This window comes from Canis lupus, chromosome 7 (genome assembly GCF_048164855.1).
Source record: "Canis lupus baileyi chromosome 7, mCanLup2.hap1, whole genome shotgun sequence".
In the NCBI taxonomy this organism is placed as follows: Eukaryota; Metazoa; Chordata; class Mammalia; order Carnivora; family Canidae; genus Canis; species Canis lupus.
Genome location: NC_132844.1, coordinates 25,507,706 through 25,521,086, shown reverse-complemented (window position 1 = coordinate 25,521,086; position 13,381 = coordinate 25,507,706). Strand labels below are relative to the sequence as shown.

General features: G+C 33.4%; 1 protein-coding gene across 5 annotated transcripts in view; it reads left to right on the top strand.

Moving 5' to 3' along the window:
• The window catches only part of ORC3 (origin recognition complex subunit 3), a 61,292-nt gene that overhangs the window by 15,118 nt on the left and 32,793 nt on the right, over window positions 1-13,381 (top strand). For 4 of the 5 annotated variants that reach the window (XM_072832106.1, XM_072832104.1, XM_072832108.1 and 1 more), the window contains 6 exons: window positions 331-482; window positions 1,753-1,886; window positions 3,562-3,721; window positions 5,840-5,953; window positions 9,878-10,011; window positions 10,483-10,546. In XM_072832106.1, the coding sequence (XP_072688207.1) occupies window positions 331-482; window positions 1,753-1,886; window positions 3,562-3,721; window positions 5,840-5,953; window positions 9,878-10,011; window positions 10,483-10,546 (758 nt within the window). The remainder of the gene's footprint in view (window positions 1-330; window positions 483-1,752; window positions 1,887-3,561; window positions 3,722-5,839; window positions 5,954-9,877; window positions 10,012-10,482; window positions 10,547-13,381) is intronic. The other variant, XM_072832105.1, reaches the window with a different exon arrangement.

Sequence of the window (13,381 nt, the reverse complement as noted above, 5' to 3'; positions counted from 1 at the left end):
AAAATCTTTAAAAAAAATTAAAAAAATAAATATATATATATATATTGTTTCTCATATAATTTTTAATTTTCATGTTTACACATTAGCTTAGGTAACATATTTATAATGGACAATATACATAAGCTTTGACTTAGTCTGAATTCGTGAAATTTAAATATTAAGGAGAAGATACTAACAAACGTTAACAGTTAATATGTTAAATATTGTGTAAATGTTAAGTATAGAAAAATACTTTCTACCAAATGTAATCTACTGATCAAGAACTCTCAGATGTTTCATATTTGTTTTACAGGGAGATGAGCTTTCTTATATTTTTTATCTATTTTGCAGATATGAAACATTTTTTGCAAAAGCTGGTCTCACAGTTGATGATGGACTGCTGTGTAGATGAGGAAACCAAAGAGGGAAGTATTCAGGTTGCCCAGAAAAAGACACACTGTTCAATGGATTCTCTTTCCAGTTGGTATACGAATGTCACACGGGTAAGTGTAAACTGACAATTTTCTCTCAGGAAATTGGCATATGATTGAAGAGGCTTAGAATTATATTAAATGTAGTACTGTTTTGTTTTAAAGAATGTTCTTATGTGCTTTAGCTATTAATAGTAGCTACTTCTATTTTGTAAGGCTACTAGAATTTAAAAGTATTTTTTTTCCAGTATGCAGTCTAATTTCTGATAAGTGTTTAATTTCTTAAAAGGCCATTGTATTTGTAGGACAGTATCATCTAGTGACAAAAACAACGCCAGGAATTGGTTCTGTTCTAGATACTATCTTTGTGACGATGGCTATAACTTTAATGTGTTATCTCTTAGGTAGATCCCTCATATTTATTTGCTTTTGTACAGTAGAACCATGCTGCCAGTTCCCACTGTCAACTTAGTCCAATGAGAAGTAGTCATTTTGAAAAAAAATCTAATTTGTTCCGCATTTAGAATTCTTGGGGAATAAATGATCTGTAAGTAAAGTATTTCCAACAAACAGAAAGCTAAAAAGAGGTTCCATTCTACCATGACAGTCTCTAGTGAAAATGAATAACCTTAGTGATTCATGAAGAACTGCAACATAAAACCACAGTTTTAGTTTATGATGCTGTGTAGCCAGATAGTATGGGGAAAAATACTGTGGTGACATTTTCTGATAAAGGTGTTTGCTGAAGTCAGTCATAAGTGAAGTTTCATTTTGCTTTATATAGGGATTAAATTGGGTCTAATGCTTATCATAATATCTTAATTTGATCCACAATTTTAAATCTTCTGGAAATCAAATGCTACATGCAGTTTATGTCAGCTGTCTTTAAAAGATTCAGATTGGATCAGATGATATGAAAGATGCTTTTCAACTTAAAGTTTAACAGTAGCATAGCAGCAAGTAGTGTTGTTTATTGTATTTTATTTAAAAATACTAGTTTTCACCTTAAAGCAAAGCAAAATATGTAACATTCTATTTACGGAAAAAAATAATTTATAGAAAATCTTCTCCCCTTTTCTGTTGTTTTCTCAGTAGAAAATATAAGTATTTCATATGAATTATAGATTTTACTGAATCTTTTTCTTCTTGGTTATTGTTCCCATGTCAGACACAGAAGGATTCTGCTAATAACTGTTGGAATGAGTTTCTCTTTATTATATGGGAGAAATAAAAGAAAGTGTTACTGTAAAATAATAAAGGGAGATATATAAACATGTGATTGGAGCATTGTTTGGGTGGTAAGGCTTACTTTTAATTCCTTCTTTTCACAATGGCTTAAAAGAAGACAGACCCAAAAATGCCCAGGAAAAAGAGGACTTCTTCTAGCCAATGGCAATCTCCTCCTGTTGTACTTATCTTAAAGGATATGGAAAGCTTCACCACAAAAGTACTCCAGGACTTCATAATTATCAGCAGGTAGATGATATATCACCTGGCTTTTACATAAAATTCTTTTTATTAAGGAAATATACAACTTTTAGCTTGAAGAGCAACCTTTTCCAGAGAAAATGAATGGTAATTTAATCTTCATTTTAATACCAACTGGATAAAAACCAAAGTGATTTCAAATTCCTTATAATTGAATGTTCAAAGACCTCCTATCAGATTTTCATTTGCTTTTTGACCTAAGAATGAGATCAAAAGACTAAAGTTAGCCAATTTTTAATTAGTATGACAGGGCAGTATAAGATGTAGTTTCTTTCATCAAGGTCATCTGTCTCTTACTTTCCCATTAAATGCATAAACTACTCCAGATTGAGATATGTTTGCCAGGTCTTATTTTCTGATACCTATCCACCCTTAGAAGCTCTGACTTGTATATAGCTCTTCTGAGCAAGTATGTTTGCTAAATAACATTATCTTATACTTGAAGTGAGAAACTACTTTAATGATCTCATTAGATTTTCAAGGCAGTCCTATGAGATTCAGAATTGAAGTAACTCCCCCTATTTAAAATCCAGTGATATGTGTGTCCCATCGTACATTTTTTAGGATATAGTTTATCTTGTTTTTTTTTTTCTATATGTTAACTTGCTTGATAGTTATGGCTACACTTGTCTAAAGCTATATTGTTTTATAATTTACTAATATAATTCCTATTGTGATGGTGTCTTTTTTTTTTTTTCTGTATTGAAACAAAGATTTCTAGATCCTAAGACTTTTCTTAATGGTAAAACTGAATTGCTTTACGTGCTTTAAACATGCAGAATAAAAAGAGTGACAGAAGAGCTGTGCTTTTTTGGAGCTTAAGCTTGTGACTACTTTTGCCATCTAAAGTGAGAAAGATCTCACAACAGTAACAGAATCTAAGCACAGTACGTTTACGAAGGTAGAATTGTGTATTGATAGAGTACTGAACAGCAATAGCCAATAGGAGGGAACAGGCAAAATCCTCAGCCTTGGTACAAAGGGCTCAAACCCACAATAGCTCTCAAAGATAGTGCTGTTTTACTCTGTGGAACTCATTTGTGTTTATATTGGGAATGCTAAGAATAAATTATGGCTAATAAATTTGAATTAAGAATACAAGGAAAGGATGTAACATTTTTAAATGGTATCCATTAAAAATTGGTCTTACGTGTGTGTAAGGAAAGTTTCCTAATTCTTAGCTATTATGTACAGCTGGGTGACGTCGTGTCTGTTAGAAATGTGCATAAATAGAACAAGTTACCTTGAAAGTTTTTGAGTTTCATGTCACTTAACTCTTAAAGCATAGGCTGGATGTCTATTAGGAAGACCGTAGGTAGGGCTCAAACTTTGAGTGAGAAGTTAAATTGAATGATACCTAATTCTTGTAACATTTGAGATTATATAACCTAGAGGGAGGCATTTGATCTCTTTGGACGTTTTTATTCTTATAAAATGAGAGGATCTGTTAATAGAGCAATTTCAGGGCTAGAATGTCTGAGAAATAACTGTATTACTTTAATAGGGGAAACTGTAACCTAGAAAATTTGAGTATTTGAAATGATACTCCTCAGCAGTGTCCTACAGTATGCATTCAAATAAAGGTTACCTTAATTTGAAATTTGATATGTTAAAATATATTCCCGAAAGAAATCCCACTTTTTTATTTTCCTTTGAAAACTAGTCAACATCTACATGAATTTCCACTAATACTCATTTTTGGAATTGCCACATCTCCTATTATCATCCATCGGTTGCTTCCTCATGCAGTATCATCTCTGTTGTGCATAGAACTATTCCAGTCTCTGTCCTGCAAGGAGCACCTGACTACGGTACTTGATAAGGTAAAAAGAAAAAACTATACCAGTGAAATAGTTTGAAAAGACTGCCAAGAATAGATTAGAAATATAAATGTTAGTGATAAATTTCTGCATCTCTCAGAGTATGAAATTGAACGTATTTCCTCACATTTCTTATATTTAGTGATTTTTATAAGGTACAGTATTGCCTCCTCAGAATATAAGCTTTTTTTTTTTTTTAAAGATTTATTTATTTGAGAGGGTCTGAGAGAGAGCTCGCATACACACACAGAGGCAGAGGGAGTGAGAGAAGCAAACACTACTGAGCAGAGAGCCCAATGTGGGGCTTGATCCCAGGACCCTAAGATCATGACTTGAGCCAAAGACAGACATTCAATTGACTGAGCCACCCAGGCGCCCCAAAATACAAGCTTTATAAAAAGAATGATTGTAACTTCCTGTTTTGTTTTTTTTTTAAGATTTTATTTTAAAAAAAGCATTTATTTGAGAGAGTGAGAGAGAAAGCAGAAGCAGGGGCAGCGACAGAAGGAGAGGGAGCCCGATATCGGGCTCGATCCCAGGACTCTGGGGTCATGACCTGAGCTGAAGGCAGATACTTAACAGAATGAGCTACCCAGGTGCCCCTGATAATATCTTTCTATATCTGCCCATTGATCGGTCATAATTCAATGGAAAATTTTGGGTTTTTAATCATTTTTAATAGAATTTAATGACTTCTAATAACAGGAATAATATTTTGACTCATATGTTATGTAAAATAATTTGTAATTTTTGGTAGACTCTTTTCTGCCATTGCTGCTCTTGACAGAAAATACATACTAACATTTCCTTAAACCTTTGCTCTATTTTTCTACCTAAATTAGTATTAGTTCTGTGTTTCTACCTAAATTGGTAATGACCTTCTGCAAATTGTTGCCTGACTCAACTTTTTTAAGATGTGCCTTATGCTACTTGTGAAGGTGAACAATGACAACCTTCCATTTATTTACTAACCTCTTCTTCATTTTTTTTCCCATGAAGGTGGTATCCATTGATATACTGATACTTTGGGAAAATTTTTCCAGCTACAGTATTTAAAATTGCTTGGTTGGGCCATCTGGGTGGTACAGTTGGGTAAGCATCCAGCTCTTGTTTTTGCTCAGGTGGTGGTCTCAGGGTGATGGGATCTGTCTGCAGCATCAGGCTCTGCGCTCCTCATGGTGTTTGCTTAGGATCTCTCTCCCTCCCCTCTGTCCCTCCTTCCCATGCTCTCACTTGCTCTCTCAAATAAATAAATACATAAAAATAAAATGAAATGAAATTGCTTCTTGTGGCCAAATGCATTTGGTCTTCTATAACTATGTTTCTGCTTTAAAAGCCTAGTATGACTTTTCATTTTCAGATATAAATTCTTCCTATAGGCCATTGAAAATTAGCTGAATAATTCAAATTCAGCTATTTTATATATATATATTTATTTTTAAAGATTTTATTCATGAGAGAGAGAGAGAGGGAGGGAGAGGCAGAGACTTAGGCATAGGCAGAGGGAGAAGCAGGCTCCCTTTGGGGAGCCCGATGTGGGACTCTATCCCAGGATCTCGAAAACATGACCTGAGCTAAAGGCAGATGCTCAACCATTGAGCCATCCAGGCATCCCTACTTTGTTTTTTTTTTTAAGTCCTACTTTATGTTTTTTAATAGGCATCTGTTATTACAAGGTTTTTCATTCAACAGCACATAATGTGTTACTCTTCAGTAATGTGTATCAGTAGGGATAAAAAAAAATCTTATAATAAGAACTGCCAAAGCCTATAGCTTCATTGGCTTCTGATGGGAGAAAAGGGATTGTAGTTAATAGATTGTATTTTTTTTAATTGGCAATTGAATGGTAGATGATAGATATCTTTGGTTCTGGAGGGGTAGTATGAATGGCTTCTGTTTTGGGTTGTGACTGTTGTATAAATTAAAGTCTTGGTTAAAAAAAGTCTTGGTTGATATCAGACCCCCCCCCCCCCCACACACACACAAAACCCCTTAGCTACTGTTATAGCTTTCATAATTATGTGTCATAGTATCATTCTTTGTTTCGTTATATATACTTGATATTTATGAAGAGTAAAGACCAATAAGGAGTGTATCCTACCCTTCTTTTATCTTTTTCAGCTACTTCTTACAACTCAGTTTCCATTTAAACTAAGTGAAAAAGTGTTACAGATTCTGACCAACATATTTTTGTATCATGATTTCTCAATTCAAAACTTTATAAAAGGACTTCAGGTAAGACAGTAATGGGTATGAAAATTTATAAGCTAATTCTAAATAATTTTAATTTTATTTAATTTTAAATAATAAGCATATTTAAACTATTTAATGTGGTAAGGCATTTTAAATGGCAAAATCTAAAATAAGTAAATTCAAGTTCTATTATTCTAGGTTCTATCAATCCTTTGTTACCTTGCAGCAAAATGTAGAGAGTGTGTTAATTAGGATGTCAAAAATGAAAAAATACACCCCATTGCCCCCTGCATTCCAGTGATTCTTAACTATTTGTGGGTAGGGAGGAAGGGACTTTTTTTTCTGTGAAATTCTGATGAAAGCTTACAGACTTTCTACCTAAGAAATGCTATATAAAAGGGATCATTAAACTTTCTGTAAAGGATCAGATATTTTTTTTTTTTTTTCTTTTTTTTTTAATTTTTATTTATTTATGATAGTCACAGAGAGAGAGAGAGAGAGAGGCAGAGACACAGGCAGAGGGAGAAGCAGGCTCCATGCACCGAGAGCCCGATGTGGGATTCGATCCCGGGTCTCCAGGATCGCGCCCTGGGCCAAAGGCAGGCGCTAAACCGCTGCGCCACCCAGGGATCCCTAAAGGATCAGATATTAAATGGTTTTGGCTTTGCATGCTACAACTCTGTTGCATAATCTTTTTCTTCTTTTTAAATAACCAGTTAATATGAAAAACATTTGTAGTTCCTGGGCCATATAAAAATAGTCATATATGTATGTTTATTCATTTATATTCATATATATTGGGAATACATTTTTACTAAGGTTTCATGAATTGCCGGAAGAAAATTCATGAACTCAGCTTCATAACATCTGTTCTAATCTAAAAAAAAAAAATACCCCATTCTCCAGTTATTTAAGTTAACATTATTTCCTCCTCTTGGCAGCTACCTAAAATACTTGAGCAAAGTGTAATCATTGTAAATATACACCAATTGTCAAGTTCCCTAAAACCAATATATTAGTAACCTTTCGTACAAAAGTGTAATATGATAATACCTCACATTTGTGTAGTGACTCAAAGTATATAAATTATTTCTCATATGTATTTTTTCTCAATATAAAACGGGAGTGCTCTCTTATGGCTAATATGTATCTTTTTTTTTTTCAATTTGGGTTTTTTTGTTTTTTTTTAAGGTTTATCTATGAAAGAGAGTGTGTGTGTGCAAGCAGGGGGAGGGGCAAAGGGAGAGAGAGACAAGTAGACTCCTTGCTGAGAAGGGAGCCCGATGACATGGGGCTTGATCCCAGGACCCTGAGATAATGACTTGAGCCAAAATCAAAGGTTGGACACTTAACTCCAGGTGCCCCTCAACCTGACTTTTTAAAAAGAGTATTTTAAAGCAGCAAGATATTTACCTTAACATGTGAAATTAAATGATAATTGATACACATGTCTAATTTGCCTCTCTCCTACATTTTATTTCATTCATTTATTTACTCAAAAGTATTTATCAAGAGCCTACTATAAGCCAAGAACTATGTTGAGTCCTGGAGATAGAGAGACAAGGAAATCTCTGCCTTCAGATTGCTCATTTGTTAAGTGAAGGAGGCAGAATTACTCATAATTAGAGTTCTCAATAGTCAATGCTGTGAAAGAAACATGCCTGGGGATTCCATAGAAGAACAGAAGTGTAGCCTACGGAATAGGGGCTCACCAGGTTAGAATGAAAAGTACATTCTAGGTAAAGGCAACAGTAGAAGGAGAGAGATCTGTTTGAGGACTACTGCAGTTTTCTAGACAAGATATAACAGGAGCTAACCTAAGGTAGTGATAGTGGAACCAGAGAGAAAACAGATTTGAGAATGAGATAGAATCAACAGAACCTGGTGGACTAAGTAAGTGGATGATAGGACGTGTAAGAGAAGAGCATAGATGACACACTCACAGGTTCTAGCTTGGCAAATGGATTGGAGGTGGTACCGTTTATTAAGTATATGTGTTAATATAAAGGAACCAGTTAGGAAAAGATGAGTTTCTCTTTGTAAATGGTTAATTGCAAGTATGTTGGATATAAAGATTTGGCACTAAGAAAGATATGGAAAAAAATAGAAATATTTAGGATTTATAATTAAAAGGTGGTAGGTGAAGTCACGTAATGAGGTTGGCATTACCCAGAGGAATGAAGAAAGGACTAGGATTAGAACCTGATGGCAAGCTGTTGACAGCAATACAAAAAGAGACTAAATAAAGAAAACCAATAGAGTAACACTGAAGTCAAGAGAAGAAAGAGTTTGGAAAATACAAACTGTAGTTTGCAAAGAAAAGGACATTAACCAAATTATGTACTCCCTCTGGGTCTCAGTTTTCTCATTTGTAAAATAGGAGATCACATTAGATGATTTTATAGGTTCCTCATAATTTACGGAGCACCTCCTCTATGCTAGGCATGTTACTAAGTATTTACATTGTTTCATTAATAGGTACTATTATCCTCAGTTCCTCAGGTGAAGAAACAGGCTTTGGTACAGTAGGTTGGCCAAGGTCGCACAGCTAATAAACGGTAGAGCCATTAATACCCCCTTTGGCCAGTTTTCTTAATCACGGGTGGGAAATATGTGTAAGTCCTGATTCCTATAGGAGTTAAGTAGGGCATATAATCATTCTGTATATGTTTAAGTGTTTCCTTCATCAGATGAATATGTTAACCAACTTTTAGTTGACCCAGATTTTGAGAACACATTTGGACAAATAAAGTAATACTGGATACTTATTACTTAACAGCTCTACTAATAACTCCTGTGACTTCTTCCCATTCCTCTTTCCAAGCAAGTCTCTTATCCTATTTGTTTTTTTACTTTTCTCATGTATAAAAAGTGATGTTAACACTGGAGTAAATATTGTCACAATATAATTGGAAAATATAAGAAACGAGATTTTTGTTAATACGTGCAAAAATTAGCACTTGGTCTGAACAGTTACTTTCTATTTTGTATTTGTTTCTAAGGCTGGCCCTTTGCCTTACAGCCTTAAACTTCCTCCAGAATGAACTATTTTGGAGGATTTCCTCTAACCTTGGGTATCTGGTCCTCAGTTCTATAGGCTCAGAAATTTATTATAGGTTTACCCAGGAAGCTCAAATCAAGCTCAAATACCTTAATACTGATATATAAGTCAGCATGTTTATTTATTAATTTGTGATGGGAAATTCTATTTTCCATTCCAAGAATGAATTTGTCCAATATTTAGGAAGCCGTCTCTCCAGTATTAGCTTATCTGGAGAAACCAAATTGGTCTTGAGAAAGTTGATTTGAGTTAGTTTTTAACATTTGGATAGTCTTATGAGATACATCTTATGAGTTTTGGTAGAATATGGAAAATCATTCCACTTTATACTGTGGAGACCACAGCATTCTAGTTACTATAACACTTAAAATTTACCAGATACTGTACCATTTTTTTCTCATGAAATAAAACTCAGTTAAAATATATATATTTTCTTTAGCAATCCCTCATTTTTCATTATTATTTTTTATCAGTAGGCAAAGCTTCTACCATTGTAACATTTTTATTTAATCAGCAGACATATTTTTTCACTGATTTTAGATGGGTGCTTTCTTGTTAGTATTTGGGAATCTATTAGACTCTGAGGTCACGTCCCAGTCCCACAATATTTACTGTTATTGTGAGTTGCTTCTGCAGAGACCTAGTCTATCCATTTATATGCTTCGTCTGGTTTATACTTTACAGATTATAATTTTCTGACCTTGTCCACAAAATCAGTCTTAAAATATTAAAGATATAGAACCATTTATGCATTGTTTGCAGTGTTATTGTGATTATTACATACTTTTACTGTTTAAAGAAAAACAAAACCTTAAAATTAGACATAGGGCAGAAAATTTACTGCCAAACTAAAACAAATAAATTTAATCTTCACATTTTTTTTCCTATCTTCCCATTTGTCTCAGCTTTCTCTGTTAGAACATTTCTACTCCCAGCCCCTCAGTGTTCTGTGCTGTAACCTCCCAGAAGCCAAGAGAAGAATAAATTTTTTATCAGATAATCAATGTGAAAACATCCGACGTCTTCCATCTTTTAGAAGGTAAAAAGAGAAGTGCATGTTTAACACATCTTATAATAGAGGTTGGAGTAAAATAGGATCTCAGACCTAGCTATTTTTGAAGTGGAGAAAGGAAAAATAATCTATTTATTTAGAGCATAGTAAAATCCTGTTTTCAATCATGAGATTTTGTTGGACTTGAAAATTTAACATAAAAATATTTTTATAAAGGGACATAATTTGCAGATTCTCCAGAATTACTTTTATAAATAACATTTCCTGATTCTGGAGCTTATGGCTTTTGTTTATGATTAGATCCTTAGATTATGAAGTATAGCTGATTTAATGAGTTAAAAATTAGCATTAAACCATAACTATTATCTTGAATTTATTTTTGAGAAGAAGTAAAAGAATGTGAGCACCAATCTAAGTAGTTCTTTTCCTCATATGATATTCACATCTTTAGAATGTTTAATTTTTTTCTCTTTGTGTATGGGATGGTGAAAATTTTAGGTACGTGGAAAAGCAAGCTTCAGAAAAGCAAGTTGCATTATTGACCAATGAGAGATTTTTGAAGGTAGGAATGTGGATGTATTTGTTTCAGTTTTATTCTTTTTTCTTCATGAGAAACAATATGCACATCGTCTTTATGTTTATTTATATATAAAACATATCTGTCCATCCTAATATGCTTTTCACAGTCCATTAGTGGGTCTTAATAATCATATGGGAATGTGACTTGAAGGTGACACAAAACTTTAGTTCCAAAAGATGACCTTTTTTATTGAGAAAGTGTTAACTATGATTTATCCTATGGTGTATTTTGAAAATACTTTGGATCTCAACTTCATTTCCACACAGCATTTTTTGAATCTGCAGGCAGTCTCATTTTAATGTTCTTTTAAAGGCTGTCATAAATAAGGGCACAAAGAAGCCATGCAGCTTAAGGACCGACTGCTAAGTGGGTATTGATTTCATTTGAAAAAATATCAGTACATATTGATTATGCAATGCCAGGAAAGAAGTAATGAGCTTAGAAAATTAAGAGTTAGCAATACAACATAGGGAATATCAAAGGAAGGTTGTTTTTTTTTTTTCTTAAATAAATGATACTTGGACATGGTATGTAATTCAAAAGGCAAAAATAATATACAGTGAAAACACTCTCACACCTTTACCTTCCACCCACTTCCCCTTTCTAGATACAGTTAGTGTTACTGGTTTCTTATGCATCATTCTAGAAATATTCTTCATGTACACAAGGCATTTCACATAATGTAGGAATTCCCTATCTTAACAGAAGATAGGTATATACGCTGGTCTGCATATTGTTTTGTTTTGCACTTAATCTTGGAAACCATTCCATATCAGTATTGAGAGTGATACTGTGATTTATGGAAAGAATGGACCTTCATTTTACTTAATAAGTCCCTTAATAAGGACCGACAACTAGAAATGCATCGTGTTACACTTGTTTTCAGGCTCTTCATGCCTTTTTTAAGGAAAGAGTTGTTAGAAAATTATAATAAAATTAAGATGAGATTGAAATAGCCTTAGTACTATGTGTAGGTTTTGCTGATACATGCTGTTTTCAAATTTTGAATGAAAGAGTGTTAGTCCCTAGAGGGCATGTGTGCTATATAGCTCTGAATACTAATTTACCTCCTTTTTGTAAACTCAAAAATATTTAGAATGGCTTTTTTATTTTAAAAAAAAGGTATAATTGACATACAATATGATAGTGAACAATGGCTTTTGTTAAATGGTATTTCTAATGCAGGATCTACACTGGGCCATAATATAAAATCACTTCTAAACTAGGTTTAATAATTACTTTAGTAATCTCTATGACCTTTTTAGAGCAGTATAAGAAGTGTTCAGATCCTAACGCAGGTTGTTTTGGTAGAATGGAACTTTAAGGACCAGTGGAAAGGGATGTGTGCATGTTTACTGAGTTAAGATTAGATGGATTAGCTCTCTGCTGAGCAGCTAGTTGCCAAGTGCATTTCCTGTTAGAGTATTTTTTTTAGAAGCTAGGAATAGCTTTTTAAAAGTACCCTTAACCAGTGAGATGACAAAGAGAATCTCTAGGCTGGTCTGTTATAGAAAGAGCTTGACATTGATCTTTGCTTCTCAGTAACTTTTCATGTATTTTTTGAGCATTTATTTATACTATACTTGTTCCTGTTGCACTTATCAGCCCCATTTATTATTATCTTTGCTGTATTCATTTGAGGAATGCATTCTTTGTTATTTAAAGGCATATTTTCTTGAGACTTTACATAGTGAGAAATGTGAAGGTGCACAAGGATCTATACCCTTACCCTAAAAAAGTTATGTACAGGTTACCTGCTAAATTCAAAGGACAGAAGACGTCTATGAAAAATTAGTCAATATGTGTGTTAATTTTTATTATTTAGAGTGAAAATATCTTGGTATAAATTATTCTTATTATAGTGCTTTTTCTTTTTATAGTTTTTTTAAAACACATAATCAATTTTTATATGTATTTTACCACAGTAAAAGAAATTAGAAAAAACTCACATGATAATATACTACACAATACAAGGGAGATCTTAATTTTGATGTCAAGAATCTTGGATTTCAATTTCAGCTACTCATTAACCAGGTGTACCTTAGACAAATCACTCATCCTATTTAAACCTCAATTTCCTTATCTATAAAATGGGACAGTAATTCCTAGCATGATTTCCTTATAGGGTTAATAATAAAGTCTGTTCAGCAAATGAGTCTACAATAAAACTTTTATATATACAATAAAACTTTTATGAATCTAAATCATAAGTATTCTTATTTTTCACTATGATGAAAGTTAAGATCAATATGAATACATAATTTTATGTATTATATATTCTATGTATAATACTCATGTTGCATAGTTATATGGATTATGTAGTTACATTTATATATACATGCCAACTGGTAGAATTTGTCACTTTGTATCCATTTTCTATACTCAGAGTTTGAAGACCTAGACCTCCAAGTACACTCTAGAGAAATTTATACTGTTTATATCCAGATTCTTTCTGCTCTGAAAATCTACTTTGCTTTCTACCCTGTTGAACTAAACCAGTGGTTCTCAAACTTTAACATATATCAGAATCACCTGGAGGGCTTGTTAAAACATTGATTTCTGACCTCCATTCCCAGAGCTTTTGTATCTCATAGGTGGGGCCTAAGAATTTGTGTTTCCTTCAAGGTCCCAGGTCATGCTGATGCTCCTGGGCTGAAGATTCTTTTTCTTTTTTTTTTTTTTTTTTTAATTCATGAAAGACACAGAATGAAAGACACAGGCAGAGACACAGGCAGAGGGAGAAGCAGGCTTCATGCAGGGAGCACGATGTGGGACTGAATTCCAGATCCTGGAATCACGACCTGAACCAAAGACAGG